This window comes from Schistocerca serialis, chromosome 7 (genome assembly GCF_023864345.2).
Source record: "Schistocerca serialis cubense isolate TAMUIC-IGC-003099 chromosome 7, iqSchSeri2.2, whole genome shotgun sequence".
NCBI classification, from domain to species: domain Eukaryota; kingdom Metazoa; phylum Arthropoda; class Insecta; order Orthoptera; family Acrididae; genus Schistocerca; species Schistocerca serialis.
In genome coordinates, this window is record NC_064644.1 from 580,738,908 (window position 1) to 580,761,347 (window position 22,440).

The window sequence follows — 22,440 nt, forward strand, 5'->3', positions numbered from 1 at the left end:
AAGATATGATTTATAAACGCACATCCTCAGGAAGTGTCTCACCGCAACTGAAAATGTCACTGTTGTGTGAGGGATAACTAGAGCAAGTCAGAATATCTAGACTGAAGTTGTTTGCAGTCTAGAGGACGACGGTTCAGTTCCGCGTCCGGCCATCCTGATTTAGGTTATCCGTGATTTCCCTAAATCGCTCCAGGCAAATGCTGGGATGGTTCCTTTGAAAGGGCACGGACGACTTCCTTCCTCATCTTTCCATAATCCGACCTTGTACTCCGTCTCTAATGACCTCGTTGTCGACGGGACATTAAATGCTAATCTCCTCCCGCTCCAAAAGTCGTTTCGTCACACGTTAAGGATGGAACGAACGAGAACAGATCTAGTAAATCTGGACAGAGATTCTGAAAGGACTCGGTGGGTGGAAACGCCATGAAAACGCCGGTTGCAGCGATAATCCTGAAATATAGCGATTAGTTGGTTAGAATCTTCGCATGGAGGCCGACTACGACATCTGTATCTTCCACTGTCTGTAACTCTGTGCAGTTACAGGAGGACACATATAGCAAATGACGTAAGGGAACCCAAAGTTATGTGATAAACAGTCATTTATTCTGCACTGTTATTTGTTGTAAGCGGTTGGTGATTTCAATGATCACACTCGTGCTGTCAGTATGCAGCAACAGATGCTCAAATCCGATTACCAGCTACAGTAAAACCTTCCGCTGAATGACGTTAAAAGATTTCCCAATACATGTGGCCAGCTTATCGCTTGCGCAGCGCATTTATTTCCATAAACGACTCCCGTACACACAATAGGCATTCTGCCTCCAGGTACCTATGCAACTCGCTCCCTCCCACAACAACCGGCCATTCACACAGCAAACCGTCTTCCAAGCGTTCACCTAAGACAGGGCACACAGGCCTCAGTGTCAGAATGAACTCTATTACTCCTGTTTAGTACGGGTCCCACACCACTGAGCAATGTTACACTGTGACTTGCACGACTGTTTGTCAGTAATCTGCTTTGTGCACTAACTGCATTCTCCAGTGCTTTAGAAATAAACCGAAATGTACCGCTTTATTTATGACTGGGTCTAAGTTCAAAAATGGTTCAAATGGCTCTGAGCACTATGGGACTCAACTGCTGTGGTCATCAGTCCCCTAGAACTTAGAACTACTTAAACCTAACTAACCTAAGGACATCACACGCATCTATGCCCGAGGCAGGATTCGAACCTGCGACCGTAGCAGTCGCACGGTTCCGGACTGCGCGCCTAGATCCGCGCTGGGTCTAAGTCACCGTAGCATTTCCCATCGCTAAAAATTGTTAACACCCTGGTATGTTTTGTATTTGTTCGATTTCAATTGCGACCAGCTGATGTTACAGTCATAGGACATCAGGACTCTTCGTTTTATGCAGTGCACAATTTTATATTTTTCAAGAATTAAAGCAAGTTGACGAAACTTTTACCACTGTCATATTTGCAATAGTAAACCTAGGTGTCGTACTGGGGCAAATGGTTTTTGGAAATCAAGAAATACTGCATAAACCCTACCTTTATTCATGGCTTTCAGGATGCCATGTGAGAAACGTGAGCGGTGGAGTATCTTCTGCTCGAAATACCTCATTATGTTTAAGCTCAGAATGTATTCTAAGATTCTACAACAAATGGATGTCAAGGATATTGGGCGGTAGTCTAGTCTGGCCACCCTTCTTGTAGATGTGTGTTACCTATGTTTTCTTCTAACTACAAGGCACGTTTTTTGTTGAGCAGCGAATTCGGCGTAGAATCTAACAGGAATTCACTGTGACCCTGGATCATTCATTAGTTTTTACGATTTCTGCTTCGCTCTTTTCAGTTTCAGAGTTTCCGTCACTGCCTCTTCCATAACTTTGGCACCACTAAGAGTCCTCACACATGAGCAAATTTTATTTTGGTTTTGTGAAAGATCTTTGGTTAACATTCTACTGCGGCACGTATACATTGCCTTCTTCTTTACCGCCAAATACTTTTCATTCAGCATCGCTTTGTCTATTGCCCTATTATTTGTTTTGCATCTGCTATTGTTTCTTTAGAAGGTTATTTACAGTGCCTCTGTACCACAGAGAATCGTTCCCGTCAGGGTATATAAACTATCCGATAAAATGTGACCAGCCACTTCTGCGTGATGCTGGACTGACCACTAGATGACACGAGAAGCAGACCCGCCAGTGGTAAAGTAGGCGGGACGTTCTGGGTTTCAGTAGCGAAGCAGTGATAGCACGACGGGTCAGTTGTCCAGCAGGAATATTTAAACTCTTGTGAAGCAGCTCACGTACACTGCTACCTGTGTGAATGAGAAGTGGAGACGCTTAGGAACAAACACAGTTAAACCAAGGCCAGGTAGATCTCGTACTGACCGACAGTTTTCTGTAGTCACTTCTAAGCTAAGCTTGAGGATGTTCAGAGTCGAAGCTACTGGACACTGTAGGACTGGAAACGACTGATTTAGAATGATAAATCACGCTGTTGTATGTAACAACCCGATGGAAGAGTTTGTATTTGGTTATGCCTGGAGAACATTGCTTGCCATTATCTGCAGTGAGAATGGAGAAGTTCGGAGGACGTGGTGTTACCGTATGGGGATTTTTTCGTAATTCGAAAACATTGTTGCAATAACTACCTCATCGTTACTGATACCAGTTTCAATGTGGACATCCTCAAACAGAGCAGCTATGTTGCTATTGGATTCAACGTATTTCCAAACTATCTGTTCTAGACTTCTTTGTGAAGTATTTAGTAATGCTTTGCAGGACGTCTTGTCTCGAACATCACTTACGAAACTGTCATTTCACAAATTGATTACTGGATGATTGTAAGTCCCTCCCGATGATGACAGTACGATTGAGGAACTTACGTTCTTACTTGTGAATTCAAGTTTTCTGTAAAGCCTTCGGTTACACCTGGAGGTGGGTTTGGTAGTTAATTAAAATGTGCTATTATAATTTTAAGCCTACGTTTGATACTGAATCTTTCAATAACATGCTCGCAAGCACCTACAATGACTTGAGTTTCTTGTCCACTGTGACAAATACGGAACTCCCATTTATCATCAATCTATACTTAAATTTTCCACAAAAGTCTCACTGTAATTAGTTTCAAATTTTAACTCACTTGGTCTATCTAGTAGTACTGGAACACTGCCTTTCAGGAGAACTTCAAACCCTCACATATTGTTTCAAAGTCTTCAGCTGTTAATCACTAGGATTTTAATACTCGTGTCTGTACCACTTGCTTGGGTATTGTATTGACAATTCCGGTTCCCCTATAGGCATCTGAATTGGATGGAGAATCGTCTAATCTAAAACATCCAACCCTTCTTGCGTGCAGCTCACACATAGCTACTTGGTTAACAGCTTCAGATGTGTAAGGGCACCTGACCCATATAGGTTGGTCCTACAATTCTCAAACACATGATACTGGTCTAGGAAGTAGCAGCATAGCTTGTCATAGAAACCTTGAAGCTCTGGTTCAAGCCTTCGAGTCTACTAGGACTCAGGGAACCATGATCCGTTCCGGGGACTATGCTGCAAATTGTGAGCTTCGTTGTAACTCAGTGAGCAGGGCTGGACTTGTCAAACTTCTCTGGCACTCACTGCAATGGTCTAATGATTTAATATGGTGTCGGATTCCAGACAATAGGAATACTTTGTTGCAAACTCCATCACAGCTATTTGCACCCTATCCCTTCAATAGCTGCCGGAATAGATTCTTCAACATGCTGAATGAGATCCTCAAGCACTCTGAATCATACTAACCGTGTGCAACTGATTTTCCTACACATTCTTTGCTGCCGTAAGAGGTACCAATGTTCGCCATAAGTTTGAACTGCTGATGCTTAATAGACCCTTATCGTTTTACGATATCCTCCTCTTGACACAGGACAGAGCAGATTGCCCAACAGGTAAAGGTAATTCCACTGGCTCAGTTTCGGTTTCTTTGGAAGACGGCAACTCGAATTGTTAGTTATGGGGATGGGAGTAGCAGCTGCAGTTTTCCTGGAACGCTAGTCCCTGTCTCTCTTTTGTACATTGTACCTAGCCCTACAACTGACACGGCACTGATGTGACTTCGTGTAGAGGAAACATGATCGGCAGGGCAGGAGAGGAGTTGAGGTACCTTTGGAATCTCTAGTAGACGACTCTCTAGAACCCTCCGAATTCACCCATTCGCAAAAGCATTCTGTCACACGACGGTTTCTTATTTGTTTCATCAATTCTGTGACTGGTTTAATGTAGACCGACACTACTTCTCCCCTGTACAAACTTTTTTATTTCAGAGCAGCACTGGCACCCAACATCCTCAATTATTTTTTGGATATATTACACTTTTATTCTTCCTACGCAATTTTTACTTCTGCATCTCCATTTGGTACAAGGGAAGTTTTTCTCTGTAGCCTAGCACATGTCTTATAATCCTGTCACTTCTCTTTGTCAGTTTCTCCACATGTTTCTCATCTTATCGATTTTTCCGAGAAATTCCTCGTTGCTTATCTATCAAATGTTTAACATCGTTTTGTAGCACCGCGCTTCGAATTTCTTCTTTTCCGGTTTTCCCACAGTTCATGTTTTACTACCGTTCAATGGCTCGCTCGAGACGTAAATTCTCAGAAGTTTCTGCCTCAAATTATGGCCAATGTTTGATACCGTTATACCTGTTTTAGCTAGGAATGCTTTCTTAGCCTGCGCTGGTCTGCTTTTTATGTCCTCTTTGATTCGTCTCTCATACGTTATTTTTTGTTACAAGGCAACAGAATTCCTTCGCTTCGCTTGACAGTAGCCAGGGAGATATCTAGCTCCTTACGACCGTACGAAATAGAGGATACTGAACATATAAGTTTAAGGGCTTGCTTGGAGCCCTGTCTCTCACAGAGATGCTGCAGATGCTGAAGTGACAAAAACATAAAGGCGGACTATCCCGAGAAAGCCTACTTATAAAGTGTCCAGAAACAGCTTTCACTAATCAATGTGGAAATATACTACAACACAGTACATACAGGTCCAGTATGGTTCGCGATAATAAGGTTATACTAATAGGCGTTTAAACAATCATTTCTCCTGCGCTCTGATTACGTGAATGGAACAGGAAGAAGCCCTCATGACTGTTTATTGTGGAACGAACCATCTACTACGTCCTCCACAGTTGGTTGTAGACTATGGATATATTTGTATGTAACGATAGGCATTGCATTCAGAGTAGAACCACAATGATGTCTTGAACAATAGGGTTTATCTTGATAGATGTATATGGAGGAGTCTTATAGACCACACGTGCCAAAATGGCTCTGAGCACTATGGTACTTAACATCTGAGGTCATCAATTCCCTAGATTTAGAACTACTTAAATCTAACTAATCTAAGGACAGCACACACATCCATGTCCGAGGCAGGAGTCAAACCTGCGACCGTAGCAGCAGCGCGCTTCCGGACTGAAGGGCCTAGAACCGCTCGGCCATGACAGCCGGCAGCATGAGTGAAATTGGGGCTGTTAGACGAGGTACGACGATGAAAGGATTCACGTGTATTACGCGCTTTTTGCCTGTTACCATTTGTTTATTATGTGCGAGTCAAATTGTTGGATCATGGAAAGAGGCAGAACATGGCTTACAGAGTGCTAATTAGAATACTTTTGAGCAAAGGAATTAATACTCTGAAGTGTCAAAGAAAGCGGTATAGGCACACATATTCAGAGATATGTAAACATGAAACGGCGCTGCGGTCGGCAAACACTATATAAAACAAGTGTCTGGCGCAGTTTTTAGATAGGTTGCTGCTGCTGCAAGGGCAGGTTATCAAGATTTAAGTGAGTTTGAACGTGCTGTTATAGTCGGCGCACGAGCGATGGGACACAGCATCTCCGAGGCTGCGATGGAGTGGGGATTTTCCCGTATGACCATTTCATGAGTGTACCGAGAATATCAGGAATCCGGTAAAACACCAAATCTGCGATCGCTGCGGCCCGGCAAAGATCCTGCAACAACGGAAATAGGGGTGACTGAGGAGAATCGTTCAACGTGGCAGAAGTGCAGACCTTCCGCAAATTGTTGCAGATTTCATTGCTGGGCTATCAACAACTGTCAGCGTGGGAAGCACTCAACGAAACATCACCGATATGGGCCTTCGGAGCCGAAGGCCCACTCGTTTACCCTTGGTGACTGCACGACACAAAGCGTTATGCGTCGCCTGAGCCCGTCGACACCGACATTGGATTTCTGGTGACTGGAAACACGTTGCCTCGTCGGACGAGTCTCGTTTCAAATTGTATCGAGCGAACGGACGTGTACGGGTATGGAGACAACCTAATGTATCCATTGACTCTACGTGTCAGCAGGGGACCCTTCAAGCTTGTTCAGGCTCTGTAATGGTTTGGGGCGTGTGCAGTTGGAGTGAAATGGGCCTCTGAAGCGTCTATATACAAGTTTATCTGACACATAAGTAAGCATCCTGCCTGATACCCTGCATCCATTCATGTCCATTGTGCATTCCGACGGACTTGGGTAGTTCGAGCAGGCCAATGTGACACCCCGCACTTTCAGAATTGGGGTGGCTCCTGGAACACTCTTCTCAGTTTAAACACTCAGACTCCTCAGACATGAACATTATTGAGCATATCTGGGATGCCTTCCAAAGTGCTGGTAACGAGATCTCCACCCCCTCCTACTCTTGCGGATCTATGGGCAGCCGTGCATCATTCGTGGAGTCAGTTCCCTCCAGCACTACTACAGACATTTGTCGAGTCCACGCCACGTCATGTTGCGGCACTTCTGCGTGCTCGCTGGAGCCCTACACTCTTCTCATTTTAAACTCTTTCGTTGGCCACCAGACTCCCTGACATGAACATTATTGAGCATATCTGGGGTACCTTGCAACGTGCTGTTAAGAAGAGATCTCCACCCCGCCCTACTCTTGCGGATTTATGGGCTGCCGTGCATCATTCGTGGAGTCAGTTCCTTCCAGCACTACTACAGACATTTATCGAATCCATGCCACGTCATGTTGCGGCACTTCTGCGTGCTTACGGAGGCCCTACACGATGTTAGGCAGGTGTACCAGATTATTTGGCTCTTCAGTGTATAACACGAAAGAAATCGTGAGGGAGTATACGAATATTTACGACTTCATATCTCCTCAGGTATGTGTCGTACAATGATATAAATTAGCAGGTACATTCGGAGATGTAAGTGTATAGCGTCATCACAATGTGTCACGAATACAGTTAGTAGTAAACAAGTAATACATTAAAACGACGTGCATTGTACAGCAGTTTTACTGCGTGAACGCGAAAATGTTGACGGCGACAAACATAACGGAGACTGGCCGCGAGAAATTATTTCGTAAAGATTTGAAATTACGTGTAAATATTGCTGCATCCATTAAGTGACCTCATTCTCAAATACAGTATGAATATAGTCCGTGAATTCGAGTGTCGTGAGCTAAACTGCCTCTCCACCCCCACCCCCCGTCACTTTTTAAGTATGTGGTTGTGGTTGTTATCCTCACAGCAATTGCCTTCATACAATAAGTGATATCAGTGCCAAATTTGGTGGTTAGGATAAGATGTGGAACATACGTACATACATATACATGGTGGTCCATTTATAGTGACCGGGCCAAATATCTCACGAAATAAGCATCAAACGAAAACCCACAAAAAACGAAACTCGTCTAACTTGAAGGGGGAAACCAGATAGCACTATGGTTGGCCCGCTAGATGGCGCTCCCAAGGGCCAAACGGATATCAACTGCTTTCCTTAAAATGAGAACCCCCATTTTTATTACATATTCGTGTAGTACGTAAAAAAATATGAATGTTTTAGTTGGACCACTTTTTTCGCTTTGTGATAGATGGCGCTGTAATAGTCACAAACGGATAAGTACGTGGTATCACGTAACATTCCGCCAGAACAGACGGTATTTGCTCCGTGATACATTACCAGTGTTAAAATGGACCGTTTTCCAATTGCAGAAAAGGTTGATATCGTGTTGATGTATGGCTATTGTGATCAAAATGCCCAACGAGCGTGTGCTATGTATGCTGCTCGGCATCCTGGACGGCATCATCCAAGTGTCCGGACCGTTCGCCGGATAGTTATGTTATTTAAGGAAACAGGAAGTGATCAGCCACATGTGAAACGTCAAACACGACCTGTAACAAATGATGATGCCCAAGTAGGTGTTTTAGCTGCTGTCGCGGCTAATCCGCACATCAGTAACAGACAATTGCACGAGAATCGGGATGATCAAAAGCGTCGGTGTTGAGAATGCTACATCAACATCGATTGCAAAAAGGTTCATATGGCTCTGAGCACTATGGGACTTAACATCTATGGTCATCAGTCCCCTAGAACTTAGAACTACTTAAACAGATGTTCGAGTCTCGGTCGGGCACACAGTTTTAATCTGCCAGGAAGTTTCATATCAGCGCACACTCCGCTGCCGAGTGAAAATCTCATTCTGGTAACCTAAGAACATCGCACAGCACCCAGTCATTACGCATCGATTGCACCCGCACCATATTTCTATGCACAAGGAATTGCATGGCAACGACTTTGAACGTCGTGTACAGTTGTGCCACTGGGCACAAGAGAAATTTCGGGATGATGACAGATTTTTTGCACGCGTTCTATTTAGCGACGAAGCGTCATTCACCAACAGCGGTAACGTAAACCGGCATAATATGCACTACTGGGCAACGGAAAATCCACGATTGCTTCGACAAGTGGAACATCAGCGACCTTGGCGGGTTAATGTATGGTGCGGCATTATGGGAGGAAGGATAATTGGGCCCCATTTTATCGATGGCAATCTAAATAGTGCAATGTATGCTGATTTCCTACGTAACGTTCTACCGATGTTACTACAAGATGTTTCACTGCCTGACAGAATGGCGATGTACTTCCAACATGACGGATGTCCGGCATATAGTTCGCGTGCGGTTGAAGCGGTAAGCATATTTCATGACAGGTGGCTTGGTCGCCGAAGCACCATACTATGCCCCGCACGTTCACCGGATCTGACGTCCCCTGTGGAGAAAGTTGAAGGCTATTTGCTATCGTGATCCACCGACAACGCCTGACAACATGCGTCAGCGCATTGTCAATGCATGTGCGAACATTATGGAAGGCGAATTGCTTGGTGTTGAGAGGAATGTCATAATCGTATTGCCAAATGCAATGAGGTTGACGGACATCATTTTGAGCATTTATTGCATTAATGTGGTATTTACAGGTAATCACGTTGTTACAGCATACGTTCTCAGAAATGATAATTTCACAAAGGTACATGTATCACATTGGAACAACCGAAATAAAATGTTCAAACGTACCTACGTTCTGAATTTTAATTTTAAAAACCTACCTGTTACCAACTGTTTAACTAAAATTGTGAGCCATATTTTTGTGACTATTACAGCGCCATCAATCACAAAGCGAAAAAAGTGGTCCAACTAAAATATTTATATTTCTTTACGTACTACACGAATATGTAATAAAAATGGTGGTTCCTATTTAAAAAAACTCAGTTGATATCCGTTTGACCTATGGCAGCGCCATCTAGCGGGTCAACCATAGCGCCATCTGGTTTCACCCTTCAAACTACACAAGTTTCGTTCTTTGTAGTTATTTGGCGTCACCCTCGACCGTCGCCTCTCCTGGACCCCCCACCTCCGGACGATCCAAGCCAAGGCACGCGCCCAACTCTGTCTCCTCAAGTTCCTTTCTGACCGTACATGGGGTCTGGACCCTTCCACCATCCTTCATACCTATAAATCCCTCATTCGCCCTATCGTTTGCTACGCCCACCCTGCCTGGATCTCTGCCTCCTCTACCTTTTACAAATCACTTCAGATCCTAGAACGCCATGCTCTTCGCCTCGCCTATCGCATCCGTCTCCCGTCCCCCACGCGGATCCTGTACGACCTTATTCCGTTCCCCTCCTCCTCCTTTTCCTCGAATGGATACGGATCCTCTACACCTCCCTTAAACCCGATCCTCCTCACTCGCTTGTCTCTCCCGTCCTCTCCCGCCCCTGTCCGCTGCCGCGCCTGTATTTCCACATCTCACCTACTCTCCATCGCTCCACTCTCCATACCCTCTCCGAAGGTGGCTTCTGCCAGCTCCCCATCCCTGATGATGCCCTCCTCCCCTCCATTTACCCCTCTTACCAACTTTGATCCTCCCTCACTCTTCCTATGGGCACCCTCTCTCCCTTCTCTCCCCCTTACCTCCCTCCTCCCTTTCTCCTCATTCCTCCCCCGGGCTTCCCCTACCCCCATAGGAGGTACGGAGGATTCCTCCTACCATCTCCTCTGCCATTGGCATCTTTGCTCTCCCCTCTTCCTCCCCCACCCGCTTCTTCCCCTCTTGGCAGGTCCCCGGACTTGCACACATTACGTGGACATTCGCGCGCCGGAGATCATCCCCAAGTGTTTGTATGTGGCGTCGTGTTCGTGCTCAAGTGTTCCAGTGTTTATTCGTTTGTGCTCCAAAGTTCGCGTGTGCCATCTATCATCTCTGTGCGTGTCCACGTGCTCGAACATCCTTATCTTGGACTCTGCGCCCGTGAACGGCTCCGTGTATCTTAATTTTGTATGTCTACGTCTGTATATCCACCCTATTCTACGATTGTCTTCTTTTGTATCTTTAGTTTTATCTGTGGCCGAAGAGCGGCGTAATATTCCGCTACTAGCCTACTTGTGTCAGGTGTGAAATTAACAATAAAGAAAGTGTTGTGGCTTGGCAAGACAGCCAAGCCACTATGAGGAAGCCGAAAGGCACGCGTTTAAGCTCACGCAGGCTGGCGTGAGGTCTGGAACAGGACAAGGTAATTAATATAGCCAATAACGTACGTAGTTGCTGGAATACTTAACTTCAATCCACAATTGGTGAACATCGCTCGTGACGGTACATGTTTTACAGCATCAATAGTAACTGGTAATGTCGCCTTGCTAGGTCGTAGCAAATGACGTAGCTGAAGGCTATGCTAACTATCGTCTCGGCAAATGAGATCGTAATTTGTCAGTGAACAATCGCTAGCAAAGTCGGCTGTACAACTGGGGCCAGTGCTAGAAAGTCTCTCTCTAGACCTGCAGTGTGGCGGCGCTCGGTCTACAATATCTGGTAGTGGCGACACGCGGGTCCGACGCATACTAACGGACCGCGGCCGATTTAAAGGCTACCACCTAGCAAGTGTGGTGTCTGGCGGTGACACCACAGAAAGAGATGTCCATGTATTTCGAAACAGCCTTTGAAAACTCGGCAGGTACGTATTTCAAGATTTTAAACATGGGTGAAACAGCAACCGTTGAAATTCTTCACGATAAAGGATGACAGCCAAAACAGTTGCAGTATAAAAATTTATTAAAATTCTTGCCAAGTTTTCGTTACCTTCATCAGAAGTAAAATATCTAAAATTAAATCATGAAATGGAGATTAATAAAACAATTGTGCCAAAGGCGTCGTCAATATTTAAGACATGATCTCCATTTGTACAACATGACTATAGGCACAGGGTCAATGCGAACAGTTTAGCACCAGTACTTCGCCTATGATCTACTTCTGATGAAGGTATATATATATATATATATATATATATATATATATATATATATATATATATATACCGAAACCTTGGTCAAGAATTTTAATAAATTTTTATCCTGCAACTGTTTTGGCTGTCATCCTTTCTCGTGAAGAATTTCAACAGTTGCTGTATCAGGCATGTTTAAAATCTTGAAATAAAGAAAGAAAAAAAAAGGAAAAGGCCCAAACCGACCCCTGTAGCACTTCCAGTTTATATGGTCCTAGTGAAATTCATATTTTTTTGACGTTTGTTGATACTGAAGGACAACATTCTGCTGCCCAAGGTGTCCCTGTACCGATGAGGCTATGATCGGTGTTGCAAGTGTACGTGTACAGGTGGGATCACGCACCTGTTCCGGGCCACCGTCTGAGAGCGTCCAGGATTGGATGCGCCGGCGCGTGCTTGTGGCCCAGGGCGACACGGGCTTAGAGACGGGCAGAAAGGCGGACGTGGGCGGCGGCAGCCAGGGCGGCGGGGGGCGGCAGTGGGGCAGCGACACCGCGTGCACCGCCGGGACCCGCACCAGCTGCGCCGCCGCCACGGCCTGCGGGGGACCGTGGGCGGAGGTGGGCGGCGGGGGCGGCGGCGGTAGCGGAATCTGGCAGGTCGGCGGCGGTGTGGGCGGCCGGGCCGGAGGTATCTGCTGCGCGGAGTCAGTAGGTTGCGGGGGTGGCGGCGGCGGCGGCGGCGGCGGCGGCGGCGGCGGCGGCGGTGACGGCGAGGGGCAGCGCGGTGGGGAAGGCGCTTTGGGAGGCGGCGCCGCGGGCTCCGGTGGCGACGTGGGGTTGGCGGCGGGGGCGGTAGCGGGGGCGGCGGCGGCGGCGGGCTCGGCGGCGGCGGGCTCGGCGGCGACCTCGCAGACGCGCAGCGCGGCCGACTGCAGCAGGCTGACCTCGAGGGCCTCCGCGGCGCGCAGGAAGCGCGACAGGTCGTGCGCCGGCACCTCCGCGCCGCCCGTATACATGAGGTCCAGCAGGCGTCGCATGTCCTCGTGGCTGACGTCCTGCAGGATCACCGTCACCGACTCGCCCGCGCCGCACGGGTGCTCTAGCAGCACGCGCTGCAACACAGTCCGCACCGGCCGCGTCAGCGTCCAGTCTGTGGGCCATCTCTCAGCAGCCAAGTTGCTCGCCAGAACAGTACACAGGTGAGAAATAAACAGTATATCTGTGGTAAGGATTTAAGTGGTCTGAGGCACTGTTGTTGGAATATCGCACGTACAGAGGCCTAGAACGGAACCCAACTCTGTCACACTGCAAGACAACGGTGGAGCTCTTGAAGAATTCTCGCCTACCAGAGAATATAAACAAAAATCTTAAAGCGCGAGCTCCTGGACCTCCTAGGTCGTACGGTTCACCTACAGTCGACAAGGAAGGTACTACACTGCGGCCTATTGTTAGCGCTATTGGTACTCCTACCTAGAGCCTGGAGAAAATTTAACTAAGTTGATGACTCTATAGTTTGCCGCCGCGAACGTCACATCAAAAACTCGCAGATGTTCACAGAGAAAATTAAGCAGATTAGAGTTGGCCCAAACGATATTTTAGTCAGCCTAGACGTAACTTCACTATTTACGAAAGTTCCTGTGGAGGAGTGTGCTGACCACACGCCCTTCCTATCCGCATCCTCAACTGAGGATGACACGGCGGTCGATGGTACCGATGGGTCACTTGTGGCCTGAAGACGGAGCGCTAGTGCTGTGAGGACACATCGAAACTGTTGACAGAGAATTTTCCTCCTGAAACGGAAACCTTGTTCCGACATGTTATGAAGACAGTAAATTTAATTAAATAACGGATGGAATGGCTATGGGTCCTCTGCTGTCTCCATCAGTGACCATCTTCTTTATGCAATATTTTCACGGTCGTGCATTAAATTTGACTCCCCTTCGTCTGTCTTCGTTTTATCGTTATGTTGACAACATATCTGTGGTTCGGCTACATAGCGTACGTAGAAACTCTTGATCATTTTAGGCAGGAACAGTACTCGTGGAGCCTTCAGTTCGCTGTCGCAAGGAAGGAAGGCTGTCATTCTTACAAGTCCTGGTACAAGGGAACTCGGATGGACGCCTCGGCCACTTCACGCACCGAGAGACGTCGCCCACTGATGTCTACCTTAGCGCACAGTGTTTTCACCATCCAGTCCGGAAGACAGTGGCTCTAAATGCACCAATACACACAGCAAAAACAATTTCTGACGAGCACCACTCGGATTCCGAAATTTATCATCTGAAGTACACGTTACGAACGTATGACACCGAGCGAGATCGCGCTGTGGTTAGACACTGGACTCACATTCGGGAGGACGACGGTTCAATCCCGCGTCCGGCCATCCTGATTTAGGTTTTCCGTGATTTCCCTAAATCACTCCAGGCAAATGCCGGGATGGCTCATCTGAAAGGGCACGGCCGACTTCCTTCCTCATCGTTCCCTAATCCGATGAGACCAATGACCTCGCTGTCTGGTCTCCTTCCCCCAACAACACTCCCCCCCCCCCCCATATCCAAACGTATGGCTGTGATAAGAAGCCAGCGATCTCTAAGAAAAGAAAACGTGCAAATGTTGAACATTCACGTGATGAGTCAACTATTGCATTCCTTCCGTTCTCGCCGGCCGGAGTGGCCGAGCGGTTAAAGGCGCTACAGTCTGGAACCGCACGACCGCTACGTTCGCAGGTTCGAATCCTGCCTCGGGCATGGATGTGTGTGATGTCCTTAGGTTAGATAGGTTTAAGTAGCTCTAAGTTCTAGGGGACTTATGACCACAGCAGTTGAGTCCCATAGTGCTCAGAGCCATTTGAACCATTTGAACCTTCCGTTCTCCGGAGCTACATCCAGAAAAATAGGCAGACTCCTGAGAAGACACGATGTAGGAGCTATTATCCGAGCAGCTAAGACGATGAACGAGTTACTACACCCAGTTAAGAAGAGTCTCAGCCTCAGGATCCCTGGGCTTTTTAACAGCCCTTTTGAGTGCTGAAGTAGTTAAAACGGTCAGTCGATCTGTATAGTTCTCAATCGCTCTGCAGAAAATCAACGGCATATTGAAACTCGAGTACCGAGAAATCTACAGTTGCTGAGCACAATCTCAAAAACAAATACAAAATGTTATTTGACGAAACGAAAGTTTTGTCCCAGCCTCCCACGTACTGGGATTTTGTAATTATAGACGGTTTAGAAATAAGACTGTGCGAGAAGAACTCCAACCGTTACAGCGGATATCATCTTAGCCGTGCAGAGAAGCGACTCTCGATTCAGAGGAGAGCCAGAGATACTCGTCGCAATGTTTACGCTAAGATGGGAGCCACCAGCGCAGACATTGACAGCACTGTGTACTTCCCGACCAACCACAAGACGTCTATGGGCTATACAAGAACACCACAGTAGCAGTTTTGAGAGTCAGTTGCTCCTGACGAAGCCGCTGGAGGTAACCATCGAAAGTACGAGGTTTTATCCTGAACCAACGCGACAGGAAGATCGAGAATGATTTATAACAGTTAAATTGTCAGCTACGAATGAAAATGCCATGTACTTATTATTAAAACGTGACCAGTTAAGACACCCGATAATGAAATTAAGCAACAGGCCCATATGGAGAAAGTCCGTCATCCAATACCTTGGCGTCTTCTTGGACGAGTAGGAGAAATATTCTGCACATATTGAAGAAATGTGCAAGAAGTGGTGAACAAAATTATTAGTCTAGCAAGGTTCGATTAAAAGCTATCAACTCAAACAATAAGAACGTGTCGTAACGCTACCGTAAGTGCGATGATGGGACATTGTGCCAGTGTTTTGGTCCACAGACATCTGCTAACAACGTCGGCACCGGAGGGTAATGCAGAGCAAGGAAGAACATGGAACTGTTGGTACTGCGTCTGTTGAGGCGTTGCAGGAAGTACTTGGTTACACCCAGTCCACGTCTAGGTAGGAAAAGGTAGGAGATGTATTGAATGAAAAAAGAGCAAAACATGAAGCGCAGAATCTAATGAGAATACGGGCCATAGGCAAACAGGAAATTCAAAACCAGATCCTCCGCCTCTGTCAGATGATTCGCAAACAGCGAGGAGCACTTAAGCTTTCGTCCCAAACATAGAGCAGATACTGGAAATGAGGCACCTACATTCCCAAGAAGGTCTGACACACTTCTTGACGGGTCATTGGTCTTAAGTTACTTACCGGCATTGAACGGCTCAGAGAAGAACCACCTAATGTGTCTGTGGTGAGGAAGGCGCACCAGATCTTACTATCTGGAAATGTCCGCAGTATGACGATGTTGTTGATGTTGATCGGCAATGTGCTGGCGTAGGCTGTCGCCAGCACACCAGTCGGCAAAGATGTAACGCGGAGATCGGTAGTAGGCGCTGGATCAAGAGCACATAACACGAGAAGGCCAGAGAAACACGCACAAGCAACATGCCGACGATGCTCTCTGGACAAAATGTACAGGGTGATTAGGATTAAACTTTCAAAACACTTAGAAATAACACCACTGGTCAGAGTGACGTCAAATTGCAACGGAATAGTATCGGGGAAGGGGGAAAACGTATGGCAGAAGAAAAAAATAGTGTGAAAATTGATCAATAGATGGCGCTGTATGTGTCAGAATACGTAAATGAAAACACGACCCATGCCCCACGGCGCACGACCCAATGATGTTGGCATAAACACGCCAGGTACACGGCTTTTCCTTCTTCCGCGTCTGCGAAGTTCGCCATGACTGTCTCAATGCAGAATCGCGTTCTACTTGTAAAGCTGTATTACAAGAATGATGCGGCGGCCGGCCGGAGTGGCCGTGTGGTTCTAGGCGCTACAGTCTGGAACCGAGCGACCGCTACGGTTGCAGGCACGAATCCTGCCTCGGGCATGGATGTGTATGATGTCCTTAGGTTAGTTAGGTTTAATTAGATCTAAGTTCTAGGCGACTGATGACCTCAGAAGTTAAGTCGCATAGTGCTCAGAGCCATTTGAATCAATTTTTGAATGATACGGCACGCCGTTTGAGGCGCCACGTCACGGATTGCGAGGCCCCTGCCGCCGGAGTTTCGAGTCCTCCCTCGGGCATGAATGTGTGTGTTGTTCTTAGCATAAGTTGGTTTAAGTAGTGTGTAAGTCTAGGGACCGATGGCTTCTGCAGTTTGGTACCTTAGGAATTCACACACATTTGAACATCTGAACAAGAATGATGACTGTACACAACTCGCTCTACAGGTTCCAGACACTGAAGTGTTTGAACAAAGGCTTTGGTCGGATGACGGTGGGTCTGGAGAAAATGATTCGGAAACTCGAAAAGACGGGTTCTTTTGGTGTACAACCTGGTAGAGGAAGGAAACGAATTGATTCGACGTCAGTGGAAGCAGAGGCCACAGCAATGCAGTGCAGGAGGAGACGAATGGTGGTGTGCAAACGTATAGTGCACGAAGAATTGCCCGAACATTGGACAAGCCCGTGAGCACGGTGCGTAAGATCTTGCAAAACATCGTTCTTTGCTGTCCATTCAAAATTACCCACGTGCACAAGTTGCTTCCAGTTGACCGGCCAGCAAAAGATACCTTGCTTTATTATTGCTTGCTCGGATGGAAGTGGACAATGACTGGCCTTCGAAGATTTTGTGGACAGACGAAACCAACTTCCATCTGACAGGATATATCAATGCACAGAATTCTCGAATATGGGTAACGGAAATTCACACGCAAATGAACCAGGCACACTTCATCCTGAAAAGGTCACTGTGTGGTGCGGGCTTACGGCATCATTTCTCATGATTTTTTTGAAGAGACAGGTGCTTCCGGCCCTGTTACCTGTACCGTCACTGGTAAGCGCTATGAGTGTTCAAATGGTTCAAATGGCTCTGAGCACTATGCGACTTAACTTCTGAGGTCATCAGTCGCCTTGAACTTAGAACTAATTAAACCTAACTAACCTAAGGACATCACACACATCCATGCCCGAGGCAGGATTCAAAAAATGGTTCAAATGGCTCTGAGCACTATGGGACTTAACATCTTTGGTCATCAGTCCCCTAGAACTTAGAACTACTTAAACCTAACTAACCTAAGGACATCACACACATCCATGCCCCAGGCAGGATTCGAACCTGAGACCGTAGCGGTCGCGCGGCTCCGGACTGAGCGCCTAGAACCGCGAGACCACCGCGGCCGGCAGGCAGGATTCGAACATGCGTCCGTAGCGGTCGCTCGGCTCCAGACTGTAGCGCCTAGAGCCGCACGGCCACTCCGGCCGGCGCTATGAGTGTCTTTTGCGCAACCACGCCATCCCAGGTCCCCAACAGCTTGGATGTGCGGATGGGATCATTTTTTTATGCAAGATGGTGCACCTCCTCACATTGCAGGTCGACTTAAGCAGCTGCTGAAGCGCCATTTTGGAGATGCTAGAATTATCAGCCGCTAATTCCCTACAGCCTGGCCGTCCCGATCACCTGATCTTAATCCGTGTGACTTCCGGCTGTATGGCTATCTGAAAGACTTCGTGTTCAGTGTCCCGATTGCAAACTTAGCCGCATTGAAGGCACGCATTGCGCAACACATTCTGAAAGTGTCCCAGAAGACACTTCGATTAGTTGTGGAGCATGCTGTTTCTCGGTTTGAACTTGTAGAAAACGGTGGACAGCATATTGAACAGGTTCACGCCAGTCACATTGACATTAATAATCCGATTTTATTTTGACTGATACTTTATATGCGGTGATTGGCCTCAGGACAATTAGAAACCGATTTTTCCCATCCGGTTTGATATGACTTTGCCGTGGTGGATTGGCCTGCGTAACAGTATCACATCTGTACACACATGCACACTGTTTAACGTCTAACGTACACCTTACAAGGGAACCTCCCCATCGCACCCCCATCAGATTTAGTTGTAAGTTGGCACAGTGGATAGGCCTTGAAAAACTGTACACAAATCAATCGAGAAAACAGGAAGAAGTTGTGTGGAACTAAAAAAAAAAAAGCAAAATATACAAACTGAGTAGTCCAAGCGCAAGATAGGCAAAATCAAGGATAGTGTGATGTTAGGAGCGCCGTGGTCCCGTGGTTAGTGTGAGCGGCTGTGGAACGAGAGGGCCTTGGTTCAAGTCTTCCCTCGAGTGAAAGTTTACTTTCCGTATTTTCGCAAAGTTATGATCTGTCCGTTCGTTCATTGACGTCTCTGTTTGCTGTAATAAGTTTAGTGTCTGTGTTTTGCGATCGCACCGCAAAACCGTGCGATTAGTAGACGAAAGGACGTGCCTCTCCAATGGGAGCCGAAAATATTTGATCGCAAGGTCATAGGTCATAGGTCCTCCACAGGAATACACGTCTGATATATTCTATACGACACAGGTGACGGCATGTGCGTCACATAAGAGGAATATGTTGTCGACCCACCTAACTTGTACACTTGGCGAATGGGTAAAAAGATTCTTCTACCTTGCCCGATTTAGGTTTTCTTGTGGATGTGATAATCACTCCCAAAAAGTGATGAAAACGTAAGAGTTTGTCACATAAACTGCGACAAATGAATGCAACAGTTTCACAGTCACTGAAATCAGTAATTGAAAATGCAAGTGTTTGTACTAGTTTTGTTCTTATAATGACCGAAGCTAGTAATAAATCAAATTATACGTAAACTAAGACTGTGTATTGTGAGTCGTATAACAAACCCCACTGCAGAAACATGCCTTGGCCGTGACGGAGATAATTTATCTCGATCTTGCAACATGAGGTAAGAGACATACTCCATGTGATAGCACATGTCTGACGAAATAACTACGGAAGAAAACTGAAAGATAGTAAGGGTTCTGTTAAAAGTAATCGAACAATGTTAACAGTGCGAATTCAGATGACATTGTGGAAGGGGGGGAGGGGGGTGGCGGCGGGGAAGGAAAAGAGAGAGAGAGAGACAGAGAGAGAGAGAGAGGGGGGGGAGAGAGAGAGAGAGAGAGAGAGAGAGAGAGAGAGAGAGAGAGAGAGAGAGAGAGTGGAAGGGTGCCAACAGGCTGCAATGGTACATTCTCGCTGTTTACTAAGGAACTCGATACACTCATTTAATTCACATCCCCCAATATCGTTTCTTATTTTTTCCCTTGTTGCAGTTTTTAAATGCAAGATATTATTAAAGTAACATTTACATGCATACCAATATAAAATTCGTATGATAAAAAGTTATTTTCCTGCACATAAAGTAATTTCAAATCGTTGTACATATTTTGTGCTTTCAAGGAACGTGAAACTTTGATTATTATAACTCTCATCATTATGGTCACTATCAACAGTACTAGCGACGGAAACTGAAGTAAGTGAAATATGTATGAACTGATTTTGTTCACGGTATTATGTCTCTGGACGTTTGTAGAACCTTGACGGAAAGAAATTTTTTTACAGTGGGCATGTTTTGGGAGTGGTTGTGTATGGAGCATAATGCTGTTTTGTGTTGCATTAATTGTCATTATCCATGAAGAGATAGTCTGTTTATACCTAAGTAAAATTCATGAATACTGTGAAAAGTGAAGAGAAACACGAAATCCAACGAAGATCCAAGTTACCCTTCATCTTAACAAAGCTAAATGTCTCCTGATACTCAAGTCTACATCATAATGACTACCCAGATTATCTAGGAGTAGTATTATTTAGTATAATATGGGAAAGTGTTGACAGAACCAGGACCTACAAGAAACACTTAGTAAGCATCGCTGCGAAGCTGAGATCGCGTGATAGCATCAAGCAGAAGCTGAGCAGCACATCGTGGGGCGCAAGAGCTGCAATACTACGATGTCCATGCTTAGGTTTCGTCTATTCTGTCTCCGAATACTGTGCCCCAGTATGACATAATAGTTCACGTGGACAAAAATCGACGTTCACTTACATGAAGCGATGACAATAAGAGGTCGCAACAGGTGTACTCCTTTTCGCTGAATACCATTTCTAAGCCACATTGTGCTACCAGATCTTCTAAGACAGTATGCTCTTCTAAGGGGATACTAAATACTAATTGAAATTCTCAGCTCCCAACATACTATAATATGCCTGTAGTTAAATTGAGCCGATTAAAATCCTAGCTGTCACCACTCACATTGGCGGAATCGCTGCTGTTAGTGGGTTTCAACGTGAGGAGGAAGTGGTCAGAAATATGGAGTAGCTTTGGTCACTGGGAATATCAGACCCTTACAAGACCTCTTACAAGACGGGTCAGAATGTAATTACCACTTCGTGCTTGGAAGACAGTTAGCGGGGGCCGTACAGGACATGGCATCTCTGAAGGAAGCCTCCGTCAATGGGAAAAGGTCTCGCCTTCTCAATGTGAGTCTGGCAGTGAACATCAGACCATCAAACAGATTGTAACAAGCCGCAGCAGGTGAGCTTACCCTGAAGTCACAGAGACAGCCATTGAATGTAGTAAAAAACCTAGATATTACTTTGTAGGTCTAGTGTTTTAGTTTTATTTATTTTGGAAAGTTGTGCAATTTATGTACGGTAGTTGCAATTCAGTGGATATTAGTGTACGCTAAGTAAATAAATAATGAAAAATTGGAAATATGAAGGGAAAATCCTGTGTTACATTTTATTTAATAGTGTATTTAAAACAAAATTGGGACTCTAAAATCTGCTTCGCAAACAAGAGTATATCACTAGACGCACTGTGTCAACTACACAAACGAAATAAAACTGAAAATGGACAACAAATGAAACTTACAGTATTACTGTATAGTTCTCATGCTAACTTTTGTATTTATTCCTCAAAGCGCTGTCGAATATACAATGATGCAAACAGAGCACTGTGGGATTTAATGAGGCTTGTTAGGTGGTATTGTCGATACTTTCCTTATTTATGTAAATTACTTAAATGAAGAAATAGGTTAGAAGAGGAACGATCGTTTTACACGACGCATACACCGTCACGCATCCAACCTAGCCTACGAAGTTAAAATGTAGGTGTACAGGTATGTGTATTCGCTTGTTTGTTCGTGAAGTATCCACAGCTTTCTGATAAAGTAATAGGTAAGCCAATTATCAAAAGTTCCCACGATCTCCGTTTAAATTGCTCTGCCTTCTCAGTATTCACACACTAATCTTTAGAAAAACAGAGGGAATGAAACCGACGGCTGCTGACAGCGGTTATTACGTGACTGCCCACACGCGACGTGCTACTACAGGCGAGGAGCTCGCCTGATGTGGCGGTCCAAGCCAAAACCAGCACTTCCGTTGCGCCACTGGCTCCTTCACTGCCACACCGTTGACACTTCACTTCCAAATCGCTGGGCAACTTCTAGCAGTACTACCTCGATGAAATTCCATTCACTCCGCAAGACGGTGCTCGCAATCAGCATCTGGCATGTCTACAGTATTTACTAATTCCAGCGGATACTCTAAATGGCTCTGAGCACTATGGGACTTAACATCTGTGGTCATCAGTCCCCTAGAACTTAGAACTACTTAAACCTAACCAACCTGAGGACATCACACACATCCATGCCCGAGGCAGGATTCGAACCTGCGACCGTAGCAGTCCCGCGGTTCCGGACTGAAGCGCCTATAACCGCACGACCACCGCGGACGACGCGGATACTCTACCAACGCGCCAAAGCAAAACGGGAAGTCGTACGCCGCGAGGTTTATTTCTGAAGGAAACACAGCATTTAGTGCACACGATGTCCGACATATTACTAACCGCCTCAAAAGAGCACACATATTCCCTCACAGAGCTGTGCGTGGTGCACAGCTGGTACCCAGTGATGACGTCGCCCTCCACTTCTGACAGAAGTCGCAGTGAAGAAGTGATGTGCATGTACCAGTCTAACGCATGCAATCAGTGCGGTACACTGGAGGTCGACAAG

General features: G+C 46.1%; 1 protein-coding gene across 1 annotated transcript in view; it reads right to left on the reverse strand.

The window, feature by feature from the left end:
- The window catches only part of LOC126413265 (zinc finger protein 358-like), a 526,926-nt gene that overhangs the window by 49,451 nt on the left and 455,035 nt on the right, over positions 1-22,440 (reverse strand). Inside the window, exon 5 of the mRNA XM_050083167.1 lies at positions 11,964-12,674. Coding sequence (XP_049939124.1) covers positions 11,964-12,674 — 711 coding nt within the window. The remainder of the gene's footprint in view (positions 1-11,963; positions 12,675-22,440) is intronic.